The sequence below is a fragment of the Ammospiza caudacuta genome, chromosome 30 (assembly GCF_027887145.1).
Source record: "Ammospiza caudacuta isolate bAmmCau1 chromosome 30, bAmmCau1.pri, whole genome shotgun sequence".
Lineage (NCBI taxonomy): Eukaryota > Metazoa > Chordata > Aves > Passeriformes > Passerellidae > Ammospiza > Ammospiza caudacuta.
Genome location: NC_080622.1, coordinates 3,887,649 through 3,914,548, shown reverse-complemented (window position 1 = coordinate 3,914,548; position 26,900 = coordinate 3,887,649). Strand labels below are relative to the sequence as shown.

Genomic DNA, 26,900 nt, shown 5'->3' with positions numbered 1-26,900 from the left:
CAGCTCCTCCATCCCTGCCACTGTCACTGGGTGGGAGTGACATCCCTGCCATTGTCCCTGTCCCCAGGGGTTCCATCCAGTGCCATGTGTCACTGTCCCAGCTCCTCCATCCCTGCCACTGTCACTGGGTGGGAGTGACATCCCTGCCATGTCACTGTCCCCAAGGGTTCCATCCATCCAGTGCCATGTGTCACTGTCCCAGCTCCTCCATCCCTGCCACTGTCACTGGGTGGGAGTGGGGAGTGACATCCCTGCCATGTCACTGTCCCCAAGGGTTCCATCCATCCAGTGCCATGTGTCACTGTCCCAGCTCCTCCATCCCTGCCACTGTCACTGGGTGGGAGTGGGGAGTGACATCCCTGCCATGTCACTGTCCCCAAGGGTTCCATCCAGTGCCATGTGTCACTGTCCCAGCTCCTCCATCCCTGCCGTGTCCCTCTCCCTGCTGGCCGTGTCCCTGTCCCCCAGGGTTCCATCCCTGCCATGTCCCTGACCCCCTGACCGTGTCCCTGTCCCTGCCACCCCACCCTGTCCCCGTGGTCCCGGTGCGGTGCCCGCTGCCCGCTGCCCGGTGCCCGGTGCCCGGTGCCCGGTGCCCGCTGCCCGGTGCCCGGTGCCCGGGGCCGGTCCGTAGGAGGGACCCGCATCCCTCAAACCCCGCTCCGGCCACACCTTTAATCCCTGCGAGCCGCGCTGCGAGCCCCGAACCCTGCGTGCCCGAGCTGCCACCTCCATCCCACCGTCCCCGCTGTCCCCCCCAGCGTCCCCTCGCTGTCCCCCCGTGTCCGGCCGGGGTCCGGCGGGCCGGGCGCTCCCTAATTAGGGGGTGCGAGCGGAGCAGGGCGGCAGCCACGCACAGCTCGGAGCCACTCACTCATCCCGCAGGAATCCTCGCCACGGGGAGGCGCGGCCCCGGCACAGCGCCTAAAAGGGCCCCGCGCGGGCCGGCTGCTCTCGGAGCCTTCCTGCACCCTCCTCATCCTCATCCTCCTCCTCATCCTCCTCCTCCTCGTGCGCGGCGCCATGGCACGGCACGGCGCCAGCCTGCTGCTGCTGCTGCTCGGCATGATGCCAGGTACGAGCGGGCACCGCGGGGGCTCCGAGCGGCGCGGCGGAGCGAGGGGCGCGCACCTGGGCACAGCTGGGCACACCTGGGGCTCCTGGCATGCCTGGGGCTCCTGGCACACCTGGGGCACACCTGGGGCTCCTATCACACCTGGGGCACACCTGGGGACACTTGGGCACACACCTAGGGCACACCTGGGACTCCTGGGCACACCTGGGGCTCCTGGCACACCTGGGGTACTGGGCACACCTGGGGCTCCTGGCACACCTGGGGCTCCTGGCACGCCTGGGGCTCCTGGCACACCTGGGGTACTGGGCACACCTGGGGCTCCTGGCACACCTGCAGCCCTAGGCACACCTGGGGCACACCTGGGGCTCCTATCACACCTGGGGCACACCTGGGGACACTTGGGCACACACCTAGGGCACACCTGGGACTCCTGGGCACACCTTGAGCTCCTGTCACACCTGGGGCTCCTGGCACACCTGGAGTACTGGGCACAGCTGCAGCCCTAGGCACACCTGGGGCACACCTGGGGACACTTGGGCACACACCTAGGGCACACCTGGGACTCCTGGCACACCTGGGACTCCTGGCACACCTGGGGTACTGGGCACACCTTGGGGACACCTGGGGCACAGCTGGGGCTCCTGGCACCTTGGACCCGGCACCTGGACCTTGGGCTCCTGTGACACCTGTGGCTCTGGGCACACCCCTGAGGCACACCTGGGGCACACCTGGGGACACTTGGGCACACACCTGGGGCACACCTGGGGCACCTGGGCACACTTGGAGCTCCTGGGGCTCCTGTCACCCCTGCAGCCCTGTCACACCTGCAGCGCCTGTCACACCTGCTACCCTGGGCACACCTGGGGCACACCTGGGGACTGTTACACCTGGGGCTCTGGGCACACACCTGGGGCTCCTGGGCACACCTGGGGCTCTGGGCACACACCTGGGGCACACCTGGGGCTCCTGGCACACCTGTGGCCACCACCAGGATCTGGTGCTGGTTTTTGGGGTTGCAGGTGTGGGGTCAGGACCTGCCAAGTGTGGCATCTTTGGGGTTGCAGGTGTGGGGTTTTGGGGTTGCAGGTGTGGGGTTTTTGGGGATGCCAGATGTGGGGTTTTTGGGGTTGCAGGTGTGGGGTTTTGGTGCTTCCAGGTGTGGGGTTTTTGGGGTTACAGGTAGGGGGTTTTGGTGCTTCCAGGTGTGGGGTTTTGGGGGTTACAGGTGTGGGGTTTTTGGGGTTACGGGTGTGGGGTTTTGGGGTTTACAGGTGTGGGGTTTTTGGTGCTTCTAGGTGTGGGGTTTTTGGGGTTACAGGTGTGGGGTTTTGGGGTTAGAGGTGTGGGTTTTTTGGGGTTGCAGGTGTGGGGTTTTGGTGCTTCCAGGTGTGGGGTTTTTGGGGGTTACAGGTGTGGGGTTTTTGGGGTTACGGGTGTGGGGTTTTGGGGTTGCAGGTGTGGGGTTTTTGGTGCTTCCAGGTGTGGGGTTTTTGGGGTTACAGGTGTGTGGTTTTGGGGTTACAGGTGTGGGGTTTTTGGGGTTGCAGGTGTGGGGTTTTTGGGGTTACAGGTGTGGGGTCAGGAGCTGCCAGGTGCGAGGTTTTAGGGCTGTCAGGTGTGGGGTTTTTAGGGTTGCAGGTGTGGGGTTTTTGGGGTTACAGGTGTGGGGTTTTTGGGGTTGCAGGTGTGGGGTTTTTGGGGTTACAGGTGTGGGGTTTTTGGGGTTACAGGTGTGGGGTTTTTGGGGTTGCAGGTGTGGGGTTTTGGGGGTTACAGGTGTGGGGTTTTTGGGGTTGCAGGTGTGGGGTTTTGGGGGTTACAGGTGTGGGGTTTTAGGGGTTACAGGTGTGGGTTTTTTGGGGTTGCAGGTGTGGGGTTTTGGTGCTTCCAGGTGTGGGGTTTTTGGGGGTTACAGGTGTGGGGTTTTTGGGGTTACGGGTGTGGGGTTTTGGGGTTGCAGGTGTGGGGTTTTTGGTGCTTCCAGGTGTGGGGTTTTTGGGGTTACAGGTGTGTGGTTTTGGGGTTACAGGTGTGGGGTTTTTGGGGTTGCAGGTGTGGGGTTTTTGGGGTTACAGGTGTGGGGTCAGGAGCTGCCAGGTGCGAGGTTTTAGGGCTGTCAGGTGTGGGGTTTTTAGGGTTGCAGGTGTGGGGTTTTTGGGGTTACAGGTGTGGGGTTTTTGGGGTTGCAGGTGTGGGGTTTTTGGGGTTACAGGTGTGGGGTTTTTGGGGTTACAGGTGTGGGGTTTTTGGGGTTGCAGGTGTGGGGTTTTTGGGGTTACAGGTGTGGGGTCAGGAGCTGCCAGGTGCGAGGTTTTAGGGCTGTCAGGTGTGGGGTTTTTAGGGTTGCAGGTGTGGGGTTTTTGGGGTTACAGGTGTGGGGTTTTTGGGGTTGCAGGTGTGGGGTTTTTGGGGTTACAGGTGTGGGGTTTTTGGGGTTACAGGTGTGGGGTTTTTGGGGTTGCAGGTGTGGGGTTTTGGGGGTTACAGGTGTGGGGTTTTTGGGGTTGCAGGTGTGGGGTTTTGGGGGTTACAGGTGTGGGGTTTTAGGGGTTACAGGTGTGGGGGTTTTGTGGTTGCAGGTGTGAGGTTTTAGGGCTGTCAGGTGTGGGGTTGTTGAGACTGCCAGGTGTGGATTTTTTGGGCTTGCAGGTGTGGGGTCAGGGGCTGCAGGTGTGGGGCGCTCTGGGTGTCGTTTTGGGGGTGACAGTGCCATTTCTGGGGGTGACAGTGCCACTTCAGGGGGTGGCAATGTCATTTTGAGGGAGGACGGTGCCATTTCGGGGAGGTGACAGCGTCATGGCAGTGCGCGCCAGCGCCATGTCGGGCTGTGACACTGCCATGTCGGGTGTGACAATGCCATTTTTGGAGGTGACAGTGCCATTTCTGGTGTGACAGTGCCACGTAGGGGTGTGACAATGCCATTTTGGATGTAACAATGTCATTTTGAGGGGTGACAGTGCCATTTCTGGTGTGACAGCGCCTATCTGGGAGGTCACAGCGCCATTTCGGGGGTGACCATGCTGTTTAGGGGTGTGACAGTGCCATGTCGGGCTGTGATACTGCCATTTTGGGGTGTGACAGTGCCATTTTGGGGTGTGACAGTTCCATTTTGGGGGTGACCATGCTGTTTAAGGGAGTGACAACGCCATTTCGGGGGGTAACAATGTCATTTTGAGGGGTGACACCGCCATTTCTGGATGCGACACTGCCATGCCGGGCTGTGACAACGCCATTTCTGGGGGGTGACAGTGTCACTTTGAGGTGTAACGATGCCATTTTGAGGTGTAACAATGCCATTTCTGGGGGTAACAGTGTCACTTTGAGGCGTAACGATGCCATTTTGAGGTGTAATAATGCCATTTCTGGGGGTAACAGTGTCACTTTGAGGCGTAACAATGCCATTTTGAGGTGTAACAATGCCATTTTGAGGTGTAACAATGCCATTTCTGGGGGTAACAGTGTCACTTTGAGGTGTAACGATGCCATTTTGAGGTGTAACAATGCCATTTCTGGGGGTAACAGTGTCACTTTGAGGTGTAAAAATGCCATTTTGAGGCGTAACAATGCCATTTTGAGGTGTAACAATGCCATTTCTGGGGGTAACAGTGTCACTTTGAGGTGTAACAATGCCATTTTGAGGTGTAACAATGCCATTTCTGGGGGGTAACAGTGTCACTTTGAGGTGTAACAATGCCATTTCTGGGGGTAACAGTGTCACTTTGAGGTGTAACAATGCCATTTCTGGGGGTAACAGTGTCACTTTGAGGTGTAACAATGCCATTTCTGGGGGTGACAGTGTCACTTTGAGGTGTAACAATGCCATTTCTGGGGGGTAACAGTGTCACTTTGAGGTGTAACGATGCCATTTTGAGGTGTAACAATGCCATTTCTGGGGGTAACAGTGTCACTTTGAGGTGTAACAATGCCATTTCTGGGGGTAACAGTGTCACTTTGAGGCATAACAATGCCGTTTTTGGTAGTGACAGCGCCACTTTGAGGTGTGACAATGTCACTTTGAGGGGTGACGGTGCCATGCCGGGCCGTGACAGTGCCACTGTGTCCCCCAGCTCTCCTGGTGGCCGTCAGGATCAACGGCAAGGGCCGCGAGGTTCTGTACCTGGCCAAGGGCGACTCGGTCAAGCTGGGCTGTCCGTATGTCCTGGAGCCCGAGGACAACGGACCCCAGGGCGTGGGCATCGAGTGGATCCAGATCAGCCCCGAGAGACCCAGCCCCGAGAACGTGGTGAGGGGAACGGGGGCACCGGGGGAAATGGGGGGCGAGGGAGGCTCGGATGGGAGGGGAGGGACAGAGGGGACAGGGAGGGACAGAGGGGACAGACAGGGAGTGACGGGGACAGGAGGGACAGGGAAGGATGGAGAGGCATGGGGATGGACAGAGAGGGAGAGGGAGAGAGAGGGAGAGAGAGGGACAGGCAGGGGACAGGCAGGGACAAAAGGGACAGGAGGGATGGGGAGGGACAGGAGGGACAGACAGGACAGACAGGGGACAGGCAGGGACAAAAGGGACAGGAGGGACGGGGAGGGACAGGAGGGACAGGCAGGACAGACAGGGGACAGGCAGGGACAAAAGGGACAGGAGGGACAGGGAGGGATAGGGAGGGACAGACAGGGGACATGCAGGGACAAAAGGGACAGGAGGGATGGGGAGGGATGGAGAGGACAGACAGGACAGACAGGGGACAGGCAGAGACGAAAGGGACAGGAGGGATGGGGAGGGACAGGAGGGACAGACAGGACAGACAGGACAGACAGGGGACAGGCAGGGACAAAAGGGACAGGGAGGGATGGAGAGGGACAGGAGGGACAGGCAGGACAGACAGGACAGACAGGGGACAGGTGGGATAGAGAGGGAGAGAAAGAGACAGGAACAGACAGGGACAGAGGGGACAAGTGGGACAGACAGGGACAGGGAGGGACAGAGGGACAGGGGAGGGAGGGGTGGGATAGAGAGACAGAGGGGACGGGGAAAGACAGGGAGGGACAGACAAGGACAGGAAAGGACAGACAGGACAGACAGGGGACAGGGAGGGACAGAGAGGGATGGGGAGGGACAGAGGGGACAGAGAGGGATGGTGAGGGACAGAGGGGACAGAGAGGGATGGCGAGGGACAGACAGGACAAGCAGGACAGACAGGGGACAGAGAGAGACAGGGGGGACAGGGAAAGACAGGGAGGGACAGACAGGACAGGAAAGGACAGACAGGGGACAGGGAGGAACTGATGGGACAGAGAGGGACAGGGAGGGACAGAGAAGGACAAGGATGGACAGACAGGGACAGGGAGGGACAGGGAAGGATGGAGAGGGATGGGGAGGGACAGAAAGGGACAGGCAGGGATAGAGAGGGACAGGGAAAGTCTGGAAGGGCAGGAAAATACCAGGCAAAGTCCAGAAATGCCGGGCAGGGGAACACCAGGCAGGGACAGGCAGGAGAAGCTGGGATGGCAGGGACAGGCAGGGACACAGAGGGACAGACAGGACAAGGAAAGTTGGGAAGGGCAGGGAAGGACCAGGCAGAGTCTGGAAGTGCTGGGATGGGAAGGATGAAGTGGGACAGACAGGATTGGGCAGGGCAGGGAAGGGACAGGAATGACAGGGAAGGAACAAGGAGGGACAGGCAGGACAAGCTGGGATGGGGTCAGATGGAGCCCAGCTGAGCAGGCAGGGACAGGCAGGGACAAAGAGGGTTGGGAAGGGCACAGAAGGACCAGGCTGGGTCTGGAAATGCAGGGATGGGAAGGATGAAGGAGGACAGGCAGGGACAGGCAGGGACAGACAGGACAGGCAGGATTTGGCAGGACAGGGAAGGAGAAGGCAGAGTCTGGAAGGATGAAGCAGGACAGGCTGGGAGGGGATGGGATCCATGGGATGGAGCCCAGCTGAGCAGGCAGGGACAGGCAGGACAGGCTGGACAAGCAGGGCAGGGAAGGTCTGGAAGGGCAGGAAAGGAACAGGCAGGAAGAGGCAGGGACAGGCAGGGACAGGCAGGGCAGGACAGGACAGGGAAGGTCTGGCAGCGTCTGGGAAGGACCAGACAGGGCTGGGCTGGGGTGGAGCCCAGCCAGAGACGCAGGGACAGGCAGGGACAGGCAGGGAAAAACAGGGACAGGAAGGAAAGAAAGGAGGCGGCAGGGACAGGCAGCTGTAGGCAGGCACAGACAGGGACAGAGGGGACAGAAAAGGACCAGGAGGGGACACAGAGTCCAAGAAAGGAGGAGAAATGCCAGGACAGACAGGACAGGGAAGGATGAAAAGGGAGAGGCAGGAAAGGAGCAGGGACAGGTAGGAACAGGCAGGCCCAGAGCTGAGCCCAACCCTAACCCTAACCCTAACCCTAACCCTAACCCTAACCCTAACCCTAACCCTAATTCTAACCCTAACCCTAACCCTTAACCTAACCCTAACCCTTAACCTAACCCTAACCCTAACTGTAACCCTAACCCCTAACCCTAACCCCTAACCCTAACCCTAACCCCTAACCCTAACCCTAACCCCTAACCCTAACCCTAACTGTAACCCTAACCATAACCCTCACCCTCACCCTCACCCTCACCCTAACCCTCACCCTAGCCACATCCCTAATCCCAACCAACGCTAACCTAAAGTCAATCCAAGCCCTAACCAAATCCCAGACCCACGCCAACCCCAAATCCAGCCCCAAACCCAACCCAAACCCCAACCCAAACCCAACCAAAACCCCAACCTCAAACCCAACCCAACCCTAATCCTAACCAACCCAACTCAACACCAAACCCAACCCAAACCCAACTTAAACCAAACCCAACCCAAACCCCAGACCCATTCCAACCCAAAACCAAACCCAAACCAAACCAAACTCAACCCAAACCCAAACCCAAACCCAAACCCAAACCCAAACCAAACTCAACCCAAACCCAAACCCAAACCAAACTAAACCCAAACCAAACTCAACCCAAACCCAAACCAAACTAAACCCAAACCCAAACCCAAACCCAAACCCAAACCCAAACCCAAACCCAAACCCAAACCAAACTAAACCCAAACCCAAACCCAAACCCAAACCAAACTCAACCCAAACCCAAACCAAACTCAACCCAACCCAAACCAAACTCAACCCAAACCCAAACCCAAACCTAAACTCAACCCAACCCAAACCCAAACCCGAACCCAAACCCAAACCCAAACCCAAACCAAACTCAACCCAAACCCAAACCCAAACCCAAATCAAACCCAACTCAAACCCATCCCCAAGCCCCACCCGCAGTGTCCCCAAGGCCGCACTGACGCTGTCCCCCGCGTCCCCGTGTCCCCAGTTCCTGTCCTACCAGGACCACCACGTGAACTACGGCAGCTCGGGGCTGCAGGACCGCGTGGCCTTCGTGCAGACGGACCCGGGCCAGCGCGACGCCTCCATCCGCGTGGCCGACCTGCAGGAGAGCGACACCGGCACCTACCAGTGCCGCGTCAAGAAGAACACGGTGGCCGTGCACGAGGTCATCGTCACCGTGCAAGGTGAGCGCGCGCCCGACGTGGCACCGCGGTGGCACCGGTGTGGCACCAATGGGGCACCGGTGGCGCCTCCCCGCCCCGCGCCGAGGTGGCGTTGGTTTGTTGTGGTCACACTGCTCTGTTGGTGGCACTGGCCGTGTCATCTGTGCCCCTCTAATGTGGCGCCCAATGTCCCCTGTCCCCTTCCTGGCTGGCCCCTGGTGGCACTGGCAGTGTCACCTGTGCCCCTCTCATGTGGCCTCCATTGTCACCTGTGCCACTCCCAAGTCCCGTTCCCGGCTGGCTCCTGGTGGCACTGGCAGTGTCACTTGTGGCCCTTTCATGTGGCATTGCTGGTGTCACCTGAGCCCCTCTCATGTGGCCGCCGGTGGCACTGGCAGTGTCCCCTGTGCCACTCCCAAGTCTCCTTCCTGGCTGGCCCCTGGTGGCACTGGTGGCCCCTCTTGTGTGGCCCTTGGTGGCCCTGACAATGTCCCCTGTCCTGTCCCCTTCCTGGCTGGCCCCTGGTGGCACTGGCAGTGTCACCTGTGTCCCTCTCATGTGGCCTCCGGTGGCACTGGCAGTGTCCCCTGTCCCACTCCCAAGTTCCCTTCCTGGGTGGCCCCTGGTGGCGCCTGTGGTGGTGCCACCTGTGTCCTCCCAGGTGTCCCCTGTGCCCCTCTCCTGTGGCCCTTGGTGGCCCTGACAATGTCCCCTGTCCCCCATGCAGGTGGCCCTGACAGTGTCCCGTGTCCCCCCCGCCCCAGGTGACTCCTGTCCCCCCACACTCCCAGGTGTCCCCTCTCCTGGGTGACCCCTGGTGACTCTGAAGGTGTCCCCCTGAGTGTCCCCAACAGTGTCCCCTGTCCCTCCCTGGCTGTCCCTGCTGGTGTCCCCTCTGGTGTGGTGATGTCCCCTGACATGTCCCCACGTCCCCTGGGCTGTCCCTTGCCCCTGTCCCTGTGTCCCCTGCTGCTATCCCTGTGTCCCCTCTGGTGTGGTGATGTCCCCTGACATGTCCCCATGTCCCCTGGGCTGTCCCCTGCCCCTGTGTCCCCTCCTGTGTCCCGGTGTCCCCTGCCGTGTCCCAGTGTCCTCTCCTGTGTCCCCTGCCGTGTCCGTGTGTCCCCTCGGGTGTCCCGGTGTCCCCTGTTGCTGTCCCTTGGGCTGTCCCTGCCCCTGTCGCACTGTCCCCTGCCGTGTCCCGGTGTTCCCCTGATGGTGTCTGTGTGTCCCCTGGGCTGTCCCCTCCGGTGTCGCACTGTCCCTGCCGGTGTCCCCTGCCCCTGTCCGTGTGTCCCCTGAGCTGTCCCCGTGTCCCCTGCTGTGTCCCGGTGTCCCCTGCCCCTGTTCCCGTGTCCCCTGGGCTGTCCCCTGCCATGTCCCCGTGTCCCCTGCCGTGTCCCCTGAGTCGTCCCCGTGTCCCTCCCGTGTCCCGGTGTCCCCTGCCGTGTCCCCTGCCCCTGTTGTGTGTTCCCTGGGCTGTCCCCTGAGCTGCCGCCGTGTCCCGGTGTCCCGGTGTCCCGGACCGTGTCCCCTGAGCTGTCCCCGTGTCCCTGCCGTGTCCCGGTGTCCCCTGCCCCTGTCCCCGTGTCCCGGGCCGTGTCTCCTGAGCTGTCCCCGTGTCCCTCCCGTGTCCCGGTGTCCCGGGCCGTGTCCCCTGCCCGTGTTGTGTGTCCCCTGAGCTGTCGCGCTGTCCCGGTGTCCCGGGCCGTGTCCCCTGAGCTGTCGCAGTGTCCCCTGCCTGTGTCCCAGTGTCCCCTGCCATGTCCCCTGCCCCTGTCCGTGTGTCCCCTGCCGTGTCCCCTGAGCTGTCCCCGTGTCCCTCCCGTGTCCCGGTGTCCCGGGCCGTGTCCCCTGCCCCTGTTGTGTGTCCCCTGAGCTGTCGCGGTGTCCCCTGCCTGTGTCCCGGTGTCCCGGGCCGTGTCCCGGTGTCCCTCCCGTGTCCCCTGGGCTGTCCCCGTGTCCCGGTGTCCCTCCCGTGTCCCGGTGTCCCGGGCCGTGTCCCCTGAGCTGTCCCCATGTCCCCTGAGCTGTCCCCGTGTCCCGGTGTCCCGGTGTCCCTCCCGTGTCCCCTGAGCTGTCCCGGTGTCCCCTGGGCTGTCCCGGTGTCCCGGTGTCCCCTGACGCGTGCCCGTGTCCCCAGCAGAGAAGCCGGCGGCCCCGCAGTGCTGGAGCGAGGGGGAGCTGATCGAGGGGGGGTCGGTGCTGCTGCGCTGCTTCAGCCGGGGGGGCACCGCGCCCCTCTCGTACCAGTGGGCAAAGCTGGCAGAGGGCTACGGCGGGGGGCGCCTGCCCGCGGGCACCCTGCAAGGTGGGTCTGGGGGCACCGGGGGGCACAAAGGGCATTTGGAGGGGATTTGGGGGTGTCTCTGCCCGCGGGCACCCTGCAAGGTGGGTCTGGGGGCACCAAGGGCATTCGGGGGGGATCTGGGGGGTTTGGGGGTGTCTCTGCCCATAGGCACCCTGCAAGGTGGGTCTGGGGGCACCAAGGTGGGTCTGGGGGCTCAGGGGGGCACCGAGGGCATTTAGGGGGCATTTGGGGGTGTCTCTGCCCGCGGGCCCCCTGCAAGGTGGGTCTGTGGGCTCAATGGGCATTTGGGGGGGATCTGGGGGGTTTGGGGGTGTCTCTGCCCATGGGCACCCTGCAAGGTGGGTCTGTGGGCACCAAGGGCATTTGGGGGGGATCTGGGGGGTTTGGGGGTGTCTCTGCCCGCGGGCACCCTGCAAGGTGGGTCTGGGGGCACCAAGGTGGGTCTGTGGGCACAAAGGGCATTTGGGGGGGATCTGGGGGGTTTGGGGGTGTCTCTGCCCGCGGGCACCCTGCAAGGTGGGTCTGGGGGCACCGAGGTGGGTCTGGGGGCACGGGGTGGGGGGGGAATTGGGGGTTCTGGGGGGGTTTGGGGTGCCCCTGTGCTCAGATACCCTGCAAGGTGGGTCTGGGGGCTCAGGGGGGCACCGAGGGCATTTGGGGGGCATTTGGGGGTGTCTCTGCCCGCGGGCACCCTGCAAGGTGGGTCTGGGGGCTCAATGGGCATTTGGGGGGGATCTGGGGGGTTTGGGGGTGTCTCTGCCCATGGGCACCCTGCAAGGTGAGACTGGGGGCACCGAGGTGGGTCTGGGGGCACAAAGGGCATTTGGGGGGGATCTGGGGGGGTTTGGGGGTGTCTCTGCCCATGGGCACCCTGCAAGGTGGCTCTGGGGGCACCGAGGTGGCTCTGGGGGCACCGGGGGCGGAATTGGGGGTTCTGGGGGGTTTGGGAGGGTCCCACGTCTGTGTGTCCGTGCGTCTGTGGGTTCATGTCTGTGTGTCCATGTGTCCCCACGTCCTGGTATCCCTGTCCCCGTGTCCCTGTGTGTCCCCATGTCCGTGTGTCCATGTCCCTGTGTCCATCCATGTCCATGTGTCCCTGCGTGTGTCCCCATGTCCTTGTGTCCCTGTCCACGTGTCTGTGTGTCCGTGTGTCCATGGCTGTGTGTCCTCGGCTGTGTGTCCCCGAGTCCGTCCATGTCCCCGTGTCCCTGTGTGTCCTCATGTCCCCATGTCCGTCCATGTCCCTGTGTCCCTGCGTGTCCCTGTGTCTGTCCACGTCTCTATGTCTGTCCGTGTCCCCGTGTCCCCTCTCTCCCTCTCTGGGACGTGTGGGTGACACCGAGGTGACAATGCCCGGTGACACCGAGGTGACAGTGCCACCTGTGCCATCCCAGGCCGTGCCCCCGGTGACCTCCTGATCCGCAGCCTGACCGTCAGCCACGCTGGCACCTACCAGTGCCGTGTCACCAACCGCGTGGGCTACTCGGTGTGCCAGCTGAACCTGAGCCCCGGGCCACGTGAGTGACACTGGGGACATTGGGGACATTGGGGACATTGGGGACATTGGGGGCATCATTGGGGACATTGGGGACACTGGGGACACTGGGGACACTGGGGACATTGGGGACATTGGGGGCATCATTGGGGACACTGGGGACATTGGGGACATTGGGGACATTGGGGGCAATGGGGACATTTGGGACATTGGGGACACTGGAGACATCATTGGGGACATTGGGGACATTGGGGACATTGGGGTGTGCCAGCTGAACCTGAGCCCCGGGACACATGAGTGACACTGGGGACATTGGGGGCAATGGGGACATTGGGGACATTGGGGGCAATGGGGACATTGGGGGCAATGGGGACATTGGGTGCGCCAGCTCAACTTGAGCCCGGGACCACGTGAGTGACACTGGGGACACTGGAGACATCATTGGGGACATTGGGGACATCATTGGGGACATTGGGGACATCATTGGGAGCAATGGGGACATTGGGGACACAGGGCTGAACCTGAGCCCGGGACCACGTGAGTGACACTGGGGACACTGGGGACATTGGGGACATCACTGGGGACATTGGGGACATTAGGGTGTGCCAGCTCAACCTGAGCCCGGGGCCACGTGAGTGACATTGGGGACATCATTGGGGGCAATGGGGACATTGGGGACACTGGGGACATTGGGGGGTGACACAGGGTGGCACCAGCATGTCTCAGCTCCCAAGGGTGACCCCGTGTGGCACCAGGGGTGGCTCTGGGTTGGCACCAGGGTGTCCCTGGGCTCCAGGCTGGCACTGCAGCGTCCCTGGGTGGCACCATGGTGGCCCCGTGGTGGCAGCGGGGGCTGGCAGTGACAGCCGTGTCCCCGTGCCAGGCGGGCGCCAGGCTGGCATCATCGTGGGCTCCATCCTGGGCTCGCTGCTCCTGCTCAGCCTCCTGGGGCTGCTCATCTGGGCACTGATCGCCCGCTACCAGCGCAAGGAGTGCCAGCGCGCCTGCAGCGACTGCCGGTGGGTGGCACGGGGTGGCACGGGGTGGCACTGGGCTGTACTGGGCTCTAATGGGCTCTGTTGGTCTCTACTGGGCACCAGTGACTGGCACTGGGCTGTACTGGGCTGTACTGGGCACCAGTGACTGGCACCACTGGGGTCCAGTGGTCACCACTGGCTGCTACTGGGCACAACCGGGGACAAACGGGCACCAATGGGTGACACTGGGTGGGTGGCGCCAACTACCGGTGGGTGCCAGGGGGACACCGAGGGTTCTGATGGGTGCCACCAGGTGCAGAGGGTGGCACATGGCACTGAGGGACACCAAGGGTGTCACCAAGCAGGGGTGGGTGCCAGGGGGACACCAAGGGGTGCCAGTGAGTGCCACCAAGCTCGTGTGGGTGGCACAGGGTGCTGAGGGGCACCAAGGGACACCAAGGGGTGCCAATGGGTGCCACCAAGCACAGGAGGGTGGCACAGGGCACCGAGGGACACCAAGGGGTGCCAATGGGTGCCACCAAGCTCGGATGGGTGGCACAGAGCACTGAGAGTGACCTAGAAGTGTCACCAAGCAGGGGTGGGTGGCACAGAGCACTGATGGCCACCAAGAGGTGCCAATAGGTGCCACCAAACCCCTCGCGACACCACGGGGCGGCGCCAAACCCCCTTTCCCCAAGCGCCACCCACCCCCTGGCGGCGCCACCTGACGATGTCACCGCGCTGTCCCCGCAGGAGCAGCACGGGTGGCACCATGCCCCGGCCGTGCGCCGCCTGTGCCCACCACTCGTACTCCCCACATGGCATCAGCTACATGCAGTGCCAGCACGGCGACGGCGACGAGCGCGCGGCCGCGCTGCTCTGCAACGACGGCATGCGACACCAGGTCACCTGTCCCGCGCTGTGACACCGCGGCCACCCGGCGGCGACGGCGACAACGACAGAGACAACGACACAGAGAGCCCGCCCGCCAAAGCGACGGCAGCAGCGGCTCCGCCAGCCCAAAAAATCCTTTAAAAGCTTCTTCGAATTCCTACAGAATTCTTCCCGAAATCCCACGGGATAGTACACACAATGCCAGAGGATTCCCTCCCAAAAATTCCATAAAATATTTCAAAAACCCACAAAAATTCCCACGGAATTCCGTAAAATCTTCAAAATGCCCCCCAAAAAAATTCTGTCCTGGAGCTCCCTCGCGGGGCCACTACACGAACAGAGACAGGGACAGTGAGTCCGCAAAAGCGACGGCAGGAGTGGCTCCTGAAGCCCAAAAAAACCTTAAAAAGTTTCAAAATCCTACTAAATTCCACAGAATTCCTACCAAAATGCCATAAAATTCTTTAAAATCCCCAAAACTTCGTTTCCTGGGGCGCCCTCGTGTGGCCACCACGGGGACAGGGACGGGGACAGTGAGTCCGTAAAAGTGACGTCAGGAGCGGCTCCCGAAGCCCAAAAAACCTTAAAAAGTTTCAAAATCCTACTAAATTCCACAGAATTCCTACCAAAATGCCATAAAATTCTTTAAAATCCCCAAAACTTCGTTTCCTGGGGCGCCCTCGTGTGGCCACCACGGGGACAGGGACGGGGACAGCGACACGGACAGCCCACCCGACAAAGCGACGGCAGCAGCGGCTCCGCCAGCCCAAAAAATCCTTTAAAAGCTTCTTCGAATTCCTACAGAATTCTTCCCAAAATCCCAGAGGATAGTACACACAATGCCAGAGGATTCCCTCCCAAAAATTCCATAAAATATTTCAAAAACCCACAAAATTCCGTAAAATCTTCAAAATGCCCCCCAAAAAAATTCTGTCCTGGAGCTCCCTCGTGGGGCCACTACAGGGACAGAGACAGGGACAGTGAGTCCGCAAAAGTGACGGCAGCAGCGGCTCCCAAAGCCCAAAAAACCTTAAAAAGTTTCAAAATCCTACTAAATTCCACAGAATTCCTACCAAAATGCCATAAAATTCTTTAAAATCCCCAAAACTTCGTTTCCTGGGGCGCCCTCGTGTGGCCACCACGGGGACAGGGACGGGGACAGTGAGTCCGTAAAAGTGACGTCAGGAGCGGCTCCCGAAGCCCAAAAAACCTTAAAAAGTTTCAAAATCCTACTAAATTCCACAGAATTCCTACCAAAATGCCATAAAATTCTTTAAAATCCCCAAAAATTCCTTTCCTGGGGCGCCCTCGTGTGGCCACCACGGGGACAGGGATGGGGACAGCGACAGAAAGAGCCCGCCTGACAAAGTGACGGCAGGAGCGGCTCCTGAAGCCCAAAAAACCCCCAAAAAAACTCAAAACCTCCCAGAATCCCTCCCAAAATTCCATAAAATATTTCAAAATCCCCCAAAAATTCCTGTCCTGGAGCGCCCTCGTGTGGCCACCACGGGGACAGCGACAGAAAGCGCCAGCCGGACAAAGTGACGGCAGGAGCGGCTCCCGAAGCCAAAAAAAACCTAAAACCGCTCAAAATCCTACCAAATCCTACAAAACCCATAAAATCTTACAGAAATCCCACAGAATTCCTACCAAAATCCCATAAAATCCTTCAAAATCCCCCGAAATTCCTTTCTTGGGGCGCCCTCGCGTGGTCACCACGGGGACAGCGACAGTGACAGGGAGCATGGGTCCGCAAAAGCAACGGCAGGAGCGGCTCCCGAAGCCAAAAAAAACCAAAAAAGCTTCAAATTCCTACAAAATTCTTCCCGAGATCCCACAGAATTCCTACCAGGATTCCATAAAATCCCCCAAAAATTCCTGTCCTGGAGCGCCCTCGTGTGGCCACCACGGGGACAGCGACAGAAAGCGCCAGCTGGACAAAGTGACGGCAGGAGCGGCTCCCGAAGCCAAAAACCCCCTAAAACCTCAAAATCCCACAGAATTCCCCCAAAAATTCCATAAAATCCGTCAAAAGCCCCTCAAAAATTCCTGTCCTGGAGCGCCCTCGCGTGGACAGCGACAGAAAAAGCCCGCCCAACAAAGTGACGGCTCCCGAAGCCCAAAAAAACCCTAAAAAACTTCAAAATCCTACAAAATTCCTGCCGAAATCCCACAGAATTGCTACCAAAATCCCATAAAATCCTTTAAAATCCCCCAAAATTCCTTTCCTGGGGCTCCCTTGCGGGGCCACCACGGGGACAGCGACAGCGAGAGCCGGTCTACAAAAGCGACGGCAGGAGCGGCTCCCGAAGCCCGAAAAACCTTAAAACCGCTCAAAATCCTACAAAATTGCCCCCAAAATCCCATAAAATCCTTCAAAATCCCACAGAATTCCTTTTCTGGAACTCCCTCGCGGGGCCACCACGGGGACAGGGACGGGGACGGTGACACAAAGAGCCAGCCCGACAAAGCGACGGCAGCAGCGGCTCCCGAAGCCCAAAAAAACCCTAAAAACCCTCAAAATCCTACTAAAACCCCACAGAATTCCCCTCAAAATTCCATAAAATCTTACAAAATCCCACAAAATTCCTGTCCTGGAGCTCCCTCATGGGGCTACCAAGGTGACGGTGACAGCGACAGCCCGCCCGACAAAGTGACGGCAGCAGCGGCTCCCGAAGCCCAAAAAAAAACCCTAAAAACCCTAAAAATCCTACAAAATGCCCCAAATCCCCTCCCTCCCCTGTTTTTTTTGCTTAATTTTTGGGGTTTGGCCCCTTTTTTTACGATCCCCCCCATTCCCAGTTTCCCCAGTCTCATCCCAGCTCCCCCCGCGGTGTCATTGTCACCCTCTGTCCCCACCCCCACATTTGGGATTTTTTGGGGTTTTTTTTGGGGGCCGGTTCGGAACGGAGCGAAAGGAAAACGAACCCCGAAACCAGGAAGAAAAAAAAATATGGAGAAAAAGGGAAAAGAAAAAAAAATGAAAAAATGGAATAAAATTGAGAGAATTGAGATGGGAGTGGCGTGACGGGGACAGAGGGGACAGGGAGGGGACAGGGAGGGGACAGAGGAGACAGGGATGGGGACAAAGGTGACAAAAATGGTGAAAAGGACGGGGGCAAGGATGGGGACATGGAGGGGACACAGAGGGGACAGGGAGGGGACAGAGGGGACAGGGACAGAGGGGACAGGACATTCCAAGCCAAGGATGCCCAGAGGTGACACCGGTGTCCCCAACCCGCCCCTCTCAGTGGCCTGAGGTGACTTCTGTCCCCTCCACAGGGGGACACGGGGCTGAGGGGACACGGGGGTGGGGAGGGGAACAGGGGACGTGTCCCTGTCCCTGTCCCCTGCTGTCCTTATTTTATTCCCTGTCCCTGTCCTTTCGTGTCCCCTCCTGTCCCTTCATGTCCCTGTCCCCATCCCTGTCCCTTCGTGTCCCTGTCCCTGTCCCCCTGCCATCCCTTCATGTCCCCATCCCTCTCCCCATCCCTTTGTGTCCCCTCCTGTCCCTGTCCTCGTCCCCATCCCTGTCCTATTCTCTCCTGTCCCTGTCCTCATCTCTGTCCCCCCCTTGTCCCCTTCGTGTCCCTGTCCCCATCCCTGTCCCCTCCTTTCCTTATTCTCTGTCCCTTCATGTCCCCTCCTGTCCCTATCCCTTCGTGTCCCTGTCGCTGTTCCCTCCTGTCCCTTCACGTCCCCAACCCTTTGTGTCCCCTCCTATCCCTGTCCTCGTCCCCATCCCTGTCCCCTCCTGTCCCTATTCCCTGTCCCTGCGTGTCTCCTTCTGTCCCTGTCCTCTCCTGTCCCCTCCCGTCCCTGTCCCCATCCCTTTGTGTCCCCTCCTGGCCCTGTTCTCGTCCCCATTCCTGTTCCCATTCCCCTCTTGTCCCTTCACGTCCCCTCATGTCCCCTCCTGTCGCTGTCCTCGTCCCCATCCCTGTCCCTATTCCCTGTCCTTGTCCCCATCCCTGTCCCTATTCCCTGTCCCCATCCCTGTCCCTTCGTGTCCCCTCCTGTCGCTGTCCTCGTCCCCATCCCTGACCCTATTCCCTGTCCCCATCCCTGTCCCCATTCCCTGTCCTTGTCCCCATCCCTGTCCCTATTCCCTGTCCCCATCCCTGTCCCTTCGTGTCCCCTCATGTCCCCTCCTGTCGCTGTCCTCGTCCCCATCCCTGTCCCCATTCCCTGTCCCCATTCCTGTCCCTTCGTGTCCCCTCCTCTGTCCCCAAGCCTGTCCTGAGGCCCGCAGGGGGGCGGAGCTACTGAGGGGCGTGGTCAGGGAGTGGGCGTGGTTTCTGTTGATGACGCGTTTGGCCACGCCCCCCGTAACGGCCGCCAGGGGGCGCGCGCGGCGGTTGCCGGGCAACGCAACATGGCGGGGCAGGTGTGGGGGGGGCGGGGAAAAATGGGGGAAAAAAGGGGAAAAAATGGGGGAAAAATGGGGGGGAAATGGAAAAAAAGGGGAGAGAAAAGGGGAGGGAAAAGGAGAGGAAGGGGGGGCAAAGGTGGGAGGGAAGAGGGGGTGAAATGGGGGGGAGAAAAGGGGAGCAAAGGGGGAAAATGGGGGGATGAGGGGGGACAGGAGGCTCGGGGGTCTCGGGGGAGGGGCCCGGGGGGTCCCGGCTCTGAGCGGCCCCTCCCCCTCCCCAGTACGAGGACGCCTTCAGCCCCCCCCGGCTGCAGTGCTGGACCGTGCCCCGCCCCCCCCCGAAGGTACCCCCCCCAAAATCCCGACCCGGAATGGGGGGGCATTGACCGACACCCCCAGACCCCTCCTCAACCCCAGCCCCGCCCCCCCAGAGCCCTCTGAGACCCCCAAACCCCCTCCCAGGACCCCCCCGAGCCCAGTCCTGATCCCCCCCGGGGACCCCCCAACCCCACCCCAGCACCCCCAAACCCCTTCCCGGGCCACCAGGACACCCCCAAACCGCTCATCATCCCCGGGGACCCCCCAAACGCCACCCCAGGACCCCCAAACCCCTTCCCAGGACCCCTAAACGCCACCCCAGGACCCCCAAACCCCTCCCAGGACCCCCAAACCCCTTCCCAGGACCCCCAAACGCCATCCCAGGACCCCCAAACCCCTCCCAGGACCCACCAGGACACCCCCAACCCGGTCATTATCCCCGGGGACCCCCCAAACCCCTTCCCAGGACCCCTAAACGCCACCCCAGGACCCCCAAACGCATCCCAGGACCCCCAAACCCCTTCCCAAGACCCCCAAACCCCATCCCAAGACCCCCAAACGCCATCCCAGGACCCCCAAACGCCACCCCAGGACCCCCAAACCCCTCCCAGGACCCCCAAACGCCACCCCAGGACCCCCAAACCCCATCCCAGGACCCCCAAACGCCATCCCAGGACCCCCAAACCCCTCCCAGGACCCACCAGGACACCCCCAACCCGGTCATTATCCCCGGGGACCCCCCAAACCCCTTCCCAGGACCCCCAAACCCCTTCCCAGGACCCCCAAACCCTTCCCAGGACCCCCAAACGCCATCCCAGGACCCCCAAACCTCATCCCATGATCCTCAAACCCCTTCCCACGACGCCCCCCAGCCCAATTCCGGCCCCCCCAAACCCCACTCCAGTACCCTCAAACTTCACCCCAGCACCCCCAAACCCCTCCCAGCCCCCCGCCCCCCCCCCCCAGGCCGGTTCTGACCCCCCAATCCCACCGCCCCCCCCCCCCCTCAGCTGCCGACCCCTCGCCCCCCAACCCCGTTCATCGCCGACGACCGGGGGCACCTCCTGCCGCACGTGCCGCGATCCAAGGTGAGCCCCGGGGCGCTTTTGGGGTCCCCCCCTTCGCTCCCGGGGCACTTTTGGGGTCTCTCCCCGCACCCAGGACGGTTTTGGGGTCCCCTCCGCACTCGGGGCAGATTTGGGATCCCCCCGGACCCGGGGCGGCTTTGGGGTCCCGCCCCGTACCCAGGGCAGGTTTGGGGGGTCCCTCCCTTCACTCCCGAGGCAGTTTTGGGGTCCCTACCCCCGTCCTGGGGCAGTTTTGGGGTCACCCCCACTTCCAAGACAGTTTTGGGGTCCCCCCCTTCGCTCCCGAGACAGTTTTGGGGTCCCCGGGGGGACACGGGGGCAATTTTAGGGTCCTGCCCCGCTCCCGGGGCGATACCGGGGCAGGTTTGGGGTCCCACCCCCCGCACCCGGGGCACTTTTGGGGTCCCCCGCGCTCCTGAGATCCCGGAGCAGTTTTGGGGTCTCTCCCCGCACCCGGGGCACTTTTGGGGTCCCTCCCTTCACTCCCGAGACAGTTTTGGGGTCCCTGCCCCCGTCCTGGGGCAGTTTTGGGGTCACCCCCACTCCCGAGACAGTTTTAGGGTCTCCCCTCGGTCCCGGGACCGTTTTGGGGTCCCCCCCCCCCGCTCCCGGAGCCCCGGGGCAGGTTTGGGGTCCCCATGGGGACACCTGAGCAGTGTTGGGGTCCCCGTGGGGACACCGGAGCAGTTTTGGGGTCCCCCCCCCCGTCCCGGGGTAGCTTTGGGGTCCCTCCTCCGTACCCGGAGCAGTTTTGGGGTCTCTCCCTGCACTTGGAGCAGTTTTGGGGTCCTGCCCCCCTTGCTCAGTTTTGGGGTCCCCAGGGGGACACCGGGGCAGTTTTGGGGTCCCCCTCGTTCCCGGGGGCACACCGGTGCCACCCCCGCTCCCGGGGTAGCTTTGGGGTCCCCTCCCGGTCCCGGGGCAGTTTTGGGGTCCCACCCCCGCCGTGCCCCCCCCCGCAGGTGTCGCCCTGGGGCACCTTCCTGGGCACGTGGGCGATGCCAGCGCGGATCCCCCCGGCCCGGCTGGACCGCAGCGCCCGCGAGCCCGGGGCCGCCGAGCGGCTGCAACGGGAACAGCCCCGGGAGCTGCGGAGAGCCTGCAACGGCATCCGGACACGGGTCACCGGCAAGGTGACACCCTGGGGACACACGGGGACCTTCCTGGGGACATGGGGACACGGCTGGGACATGGGGACACACACACGGGAACAGCCCCGGGAGCTGCGGAGAGCCTGCAACGGCATCCGGACACGGGTCACCGGCAAGGTGACACCCTGGGGACACAGCTGGGGACACAGCTGGGACATGGGGACACGGCTGGGACATGGGGACACACACAGGGACAGCCCCAGGAGCTGCGGAGGGCCTGCAATGGCATCAGAACACGGGTCATTGGGAAGGTGACACTCATGGGGACAGATGGGGACACAGCTGGGACATGGGGACCTTCCTGGGGACATGGGGACACAGCTGGGGACATGGGGACACACACGGGGAACAGCCCCAGGAGCTGAGGAGGGCCTGCAATGGCATCAGGACACGGGTCATTGGGAAGGTGACACTCATGGGGACAGATGGGGACACAGCTGGGGACACGGCTGGGACATGGGGACCTTCTGGGGACATGGGGACACACACGGGAACAGCCCCGGGAGCTGCAGAGAGCCTGCAACGGCATCAGGACACGGGTCACCGGCAAGGTGACACCCTGGGGACACATGGGGACCTTCCTGGGGACATGGGGACACACACACGGGAACAGCCCCGGGAGCTGCGGAGAGCTTGTAATGGCATCAGGACACGGGTCACCGGCAAGGTGACACCCTGAGGACACATGGGGACACAGCTGGGGACATGGGGATAGACACAGGGAAGAGCCCCAGGAGCTGAGGAGGGCCTGTAATGGCATCAGGACACGGGTCATTGGGAAGGTGACACCTTGGGGACACATGGGGACACGGCTGGGGACATGGGGACACACACACAGGAACAGCCCCGGGAGCTGCGGAGGGCCTGCAACGGCATCAGGACACGGGTCACCGGCAAGGTGACACCCTGGGGACACACGGGGACCTTCCTGGGGACATGGGGACACACACAGAGACAGCCCCGGGAGCTGCGGAGAGCTTGTAATGGCATCAGGACACGGGTCACCGGCAAGGTGACAGTCATGGGGACACAGCTGGGACATGGGGACACGGCTGGGGACATGGGGACACACACGGGAACAGCCCCAGGAGCTGAGGAGAGCTTGTAATGGCGTCAGGACACGGGTCACCGGCAAGGTGACACCTTGGGGACATGGGGACACACCTGGGGACACACCTGGGACATGGGGACACACACAGGGACAGCCCCGGGCGCTGTGGAGGGCCTGCAATGGCATCAGGACACGGGTCACCGGCAAGGTGACACACATGGGGACACATGGGGACACAGCTGAGGACAGCTGGGGACACCTGGGACACATCTGGGGACACACAGGGACACACCTGGAGTACACTGGAATACACCTGGAGTACGCTGGAATACACCTGGGGGACACCTGGGACACACCTGGGGACACTGGGACACATCTGGGGTACACCTGGGGACATGGGGACACAGCTGGGGACACACAGGGACACCCCCGGCACTCAAGGAGGGGCAGGGCAGGGGTGGCACAGAACGGACGGGAGAGGGGACAGCGGGATGGGGGACACGGGGACATGGGGGGACACAGATGTGGGGACAGGGGACATAGGGGGACTGGGGACAGGGATGAGGGGACAAAGGGACGTGGCAGATAAGGGGGGGACAGGCGGATATGGGGGGACACAGGGACACGGAAATGGGGGACAGAGGGACAAAGGGGGGACACAGGGCCACGGGCATGGGGACAGAGGGACATGGGGGTGTGGGGACAAAGGGGGGGACACAGATCTGAGGGGTGTGGGGACAAAGGGGGGACACAGGGCCGCGGAAATGGGGGACAGGGGGACATGGGGGTGTGGGGACAAAGGGGGGGACACAGGGACACGGAAATGGGGGACAGGGGGACATGGGGGTGTGGGGACAAAGGGGGGGACACAGGGACACGGAAATGGGGGACAGGGGGACATGGGGGTGTGGGGACAAAGGGGGGACACAGATCTGAGGGATGTGGGGACAAAGGGGGGACACAGGGCCGCGGGCATGGGGACAAAGGGGGGACACGGGGAGCACACAGGAGCGGGGGACACAATTTTGGGGCCGTTGCCACAAGGGAGCTCCCGTTGTCCCCAGTGTCCCCAATGCCCCCAGCTCCGGGTGGGGACCCCACAACCAGGAGCTCCCCCCTTTTGAGGGGTCCCTGGGGACCCCCCCTGACCGCCCCCCCTCTCTCCCACAGCCGCAGCAGCCCTGGCCCGCGGAACCTTCCGGAAAGGAGCAGGGGGGTCCCAGCGGGGGCTCCCCCCGCCCTGAGCCCCCCAAAGCTGGGGACGGCGCTGAGGGGGGACCCTGTGCCCCAAACCCCTCTGAGGGGGGACCCTGTCCCCTGACCCCCCCTGAGCAGGGACCCCCCTGTCCCCTCAGCCCCTATTTGGGGGGTCCCCAAAATCCCCCTGGGGAGGGACCCTGTCCCCTAAATCCCTATGGTTGGGGACCCTCACCCCAAAACCCCCCCGGCTCCTGAGCCCCCCAAAGCTGGGGACGGCGCTGAGGGGGGACCCTGTGCCCCAAACCCCTCTGAGGGGGGACTCTGTCCCCTAAATCAGCCCTGTCCCCTGACCCCCCCCGAGCAGGGACCCCCCTGTCCCCTCAGCCCCTATTTGGGGGGTCCCCAAAATCCCCCTGGGGAGGGACCCTGTCCCCTAAATCCCTATGGTTGGGGACCCTCACCCCAAAACCCCCCCGGCTCCTGAGCGCCCCCCCCCCGAGGTGGCTCTGCTGTCATTGTCCCCTCCCTCCCCTGGGGACAATCCCCTCACCCCAACCCCACCTTTCACCCCCCCTCAGGGGGGTCCGGGCCCCCCAAAAATGGGAAATAAAGGCTGGGAAATGCAGGAAATGCTTGGAATGAGCCCAAATCCTTTTGGGGTTCAGGATTTGGCCCAAATCCGTTTGGGGTTTGCCCAAATCCGTTTGGGTTTTAGGGTTTGACCCAAATCCGTTTGGGGTTCAGGGTTTGCCCAAATCCTTTTGGGGTTCAGGGTTTGGCCCAAATCCGTTTGGGGTTTGCCCAAATCCTTTTGGGGTTTGCCCAAATCTTTTTGGGGTTTAGGGTTTGACCCAAATCTGTTTGGGGTTCAGGGTTTGCCCAAATCCTTTTGGGGTTTAGACCCAAATCCTTTTGGGTTTTAGGGTTTGGCCCAAATCCATTTGGGGTTTGCCCAAATCCGTTTGGGGTTTAGGGTTTGGACCAAATCCGTTTGGGGTTCAGGGTTTGGCCCAAATCCTTTTGGGGTTTAGGGTTTGGCCCAAATCCTTTTGGGGTTTGCCCAAATCCTTTTGGGGTTTAGGGTTTAGGGTTTGCCCAAATCCTTTTGGGGTTTGCCCAAATCCTTTTGGGGTTTAGGGTTTGACCCAAATCCGTTTGGGGTTCAGGGTTTGGCCCAAATCCTTTTGGGGTTTAGGGTTTGGCCCAAATCCTTTTGGGGTTTGCCCAAATCCTTTTGGGGTTCAGGGTTTGGCCCAAATCCGTTTGGGGTTTGCCCAAATCCTTTTGGGTTTTAGGGTTTGGCCCAAATCCATTTGGGGTTTGCCCAAATCCTTTTGGGGTTTAGGGTTTGGCCCAAATCCTTTTGGAGTTTAAGGTTTGGCCCAAATCCGTTTGGGGTTTAGGGTTTGACCCAAATCCTTTGGGGTTTAGGGTTTGACCCAAATACTTTTGGGGTTTAGACCCAAATCCTTTTGGGGTTTAGGGTTTGGCCAAATCTTTTTGGGGTTCAGGGTTTGCCCAAATCCATTTGGGGTTTAGACCCAAATCCTTTTGGGGTTTAGGGTTTGCCCAAAACCCTTTTTGGTTTTAGGTTTTGACCCAAATCCGTTTGGGGTTTAGGGTTTGCCCAAATCCATTTGGGGTTTAGACCCAAATCCTTTTGGGGTTTAGGGTTTGACCCAAATCCGTTTGGGGTTCAGGGTTTGCCCAAATCCTTTTGGAGTTTAGGGTTTGGCCCAAATCCATTTGGGGTTTGCCCAAATCCTTTTGGGATTTAGGGTTTGGCCCAAATCCTTTTGGAGTTTAAGGTTTGGCCCAAATCCGTTTGGGGTTTAGGGTTTGACCCAAATCCTTTGGGGTTTAGGGTTTGACCCAAATCCTTTTGGGGTTTAGACCCAAATCCTTTTGGGGTTTAGGGTTTGCCCAAATCCGTTTGGGGTTTGCCCAAATCCGTTTGGGGTTTAGACCCAAATCCGTTTGGGGTTTAGACCCAAATCCGTTTGGGTTTTAGGGTTTGACCCAAATCCTTTTGGGGTTTAGGGTTTGGCCCAAATCCGTTTGGGTTTTAGGGTTTGGACCAAATCCTTTTGGGGTTTAGGGTTTAGGGTTTGCCCAAATCCTTTTGGGGTTTGCCCAAATCCTTTTGGGGTTTACGGTTTGCCCCAAATCCGTTTGGGGTTTAGGGTTTGCCTCTGATCCTTCCTCCTCCTCCTCTCTGGTGCCAGGGGAGGATTCTTAATTAGGAAATTAATTGGGGATGGGATTGGGATGGGGTCAAACCACCCACACCCCTCCTGCCATCCCCAAAATCCTGGATTTTTCCCCCAAAAAATCCTGGATTTTCACCCCCCAAAACTCCTGGATTTTCCCCCCCAAAATTCCAGGATTTCCCCTCAAAATATCCTGGAGTTTTCCCCATAAAATCCTGGGTGTTCCCCCCAAAAAATCCTGGATTTCTCCCCAAAATATCCTGGATTTTCCCCATAAAATCCTGCATTTTCTCCCCAAAAGTCCTGGATTTTTCCCCAAAATATCCTGAATTTTCCCCATAAAATCCTGGGTGTTCCCCCCAAAATATCCTGAATTTTCCCCATAAAATCCTGGGTGCTCCCCCCAAAAAAATCCTGGATTTTCCCCCCAAAATATCCTGGAGTTTTTCCCATAAAATCCTGGATTTTCTCCCCAGAATATCCTGGATTTTCTGAAAAAGAAAATCCTGGACTTTTCCCCAAAAAATCCTGGATTTTGCCCCTGAAATTCCTGGATTTTTCCCCAAAATATCCTGGATTTTTCCCCATAAAATCCTGGATTTTCCCCATAAAATCCTGGATTTTCTCCCCAAAATATCCTGGAGTTTTCCCCATAAAATCCTGGATTTTTCCCCAAAATATCCTGGATTTTCCCCAAAATATCTTGAATTTTCCCCATAAAATCCTGGATTTTCTCCCCAAAAATCCTGGATTTTCTCCCCAAAATATCCTGGATTTTCCCCTCCAAAATTCCTGGATTTTTCCCCAAAATATCCTGGATTTTTGCCATAAAATCCTGGAATTTTCCCCATAAAATCCTGGGTGTTCTCCCAAAATATCCTGGATTTTCCCCATAAAATCCTGGTGTTCCCCCAAAATATCCTGGATTTTTCCCCAAAATATCCTGAATTTTCCCCATAAAATCCTGGATTTTCCCCATAAAATCCTGGATTTTCTCCCCAAAATACCCTGGATTTTCCCCAAAATATCTTGAATTTTCCCCATAAAATCCTGTATTTTCCCCCCGAAATTCCTGCATTTTTCCCCATAAAATCCTGGATTTCTCCAAAAAATCCTGGATTTTCCCCCAAAAAATCCTGGATTTTCCCAGCAGGACCCCTCCCCACATGGAGCTGGGGCAGGAACTCGAGGTGGGGTGGGGAGAGTCATTTCCCAAAGGTTCAAAACCCCCCAAACCCGACCCCAAATCCCCTTTGCAAAGGTTCAAAA

At 60.2% G+C, this 26,900-nt stretch overlaps 2 protein-coding genes across 2 annotated transcripts; both read left to right on the top strand.

Moving 5' to 3' along the window:
- Positions 1 to 1,023: 1,023 nt before the first annotated feature.
- Positions 1,024 to 17,168, top strand: VSIG8 (V-set and immunoglobulin domain containing 8). Its single transcript, XM_058821831.1, has 8 exons — positions 1,024 to 1,075; positions 5,143 to 5,318; positions 8,387 to 8,585; positions 9,292 to 9,318; positions 10,702 to 10,875; positions 12,270 to 12,396; positions 13,237 to 13,389; positions 14,101 to 17,168. The coding sequence occupies exons 1-8, from the start codon at positions 1,024 to 1,026 to the stop codon at positions 14,270 to 14,272; spliced, it is 1,080 nt and encodes a 359-aa protein (XP_058677814.1). The 3' UTR covers positions 14,273 to 17,168.
- Positions 17,169 to 18,616: 1,448 nt separating this feature from the next.
- Positions 18,617 to 25,660, top strand: CFAP126 (cilia and flagella associated protein 126). Its single transcript, XM_058821552.1, has 6 exons — positions 18,617 to 18,628; positions 18,895 to 18,957; positions 19,942 to 20,019; positions 20,982 to 21,152; positions 23,392 to 23,503; positions 25,605 to 25,660. The coding sequence occupies exons 1-6, from the start codon at positions 18,617 to 18,619 to the stop codon at positions 25,658 to 25,660; spliced, it is 492 nt and encodes a 163-aa protein (XP_058677535.1).
- Positions 25,661 to 26,900: the final 1,240 nt, after the last annotated feature.

Excerpts from the sequence above, each read along its gene's own strand:
- VSIG8 (XM_058821831.1), top strand. The coding sequence starts at position 1,024 with ATGGCACGGCACGGCGCCAGCCTGCTGCTGCTGCTGCTCGGCATGATG. Across the intron at positions 1,076-5,142 it reads GCTGCTCGGCATGATGCCAG|CTCTCCTGGTGGCCGTCAGG; the intron begins GTACGAGCGGGC and ends TGTGTCCCCCAG. Across the intron at positions 12,397-13,236 it reads CTGAGCCCCGGGCCACGTGA|CCGTGTCCCCGTGCCAGGCG; the intron begins GTGACACTGGGG and ends TGGCAGTGACAG.
- CFAP126 (XM_058821552.1), top strand. Across the intron at positions 18,958-19,941 it reads TGCCCCGCCCCCCCCCGAAG|CTGCCGACCCCTCGCCCCCC; the intron begins GTACCCCCCCCA and ends CCCCCCCCTCAG. Across the intron at positions 23,504-25,604 it reads CGGCGCTGAGGGGGGACCCT|GGTTTGCCTCTGATCCTTCC; the intron begins GTGCCCCAAACC and ends TTTGGGGTTTAG.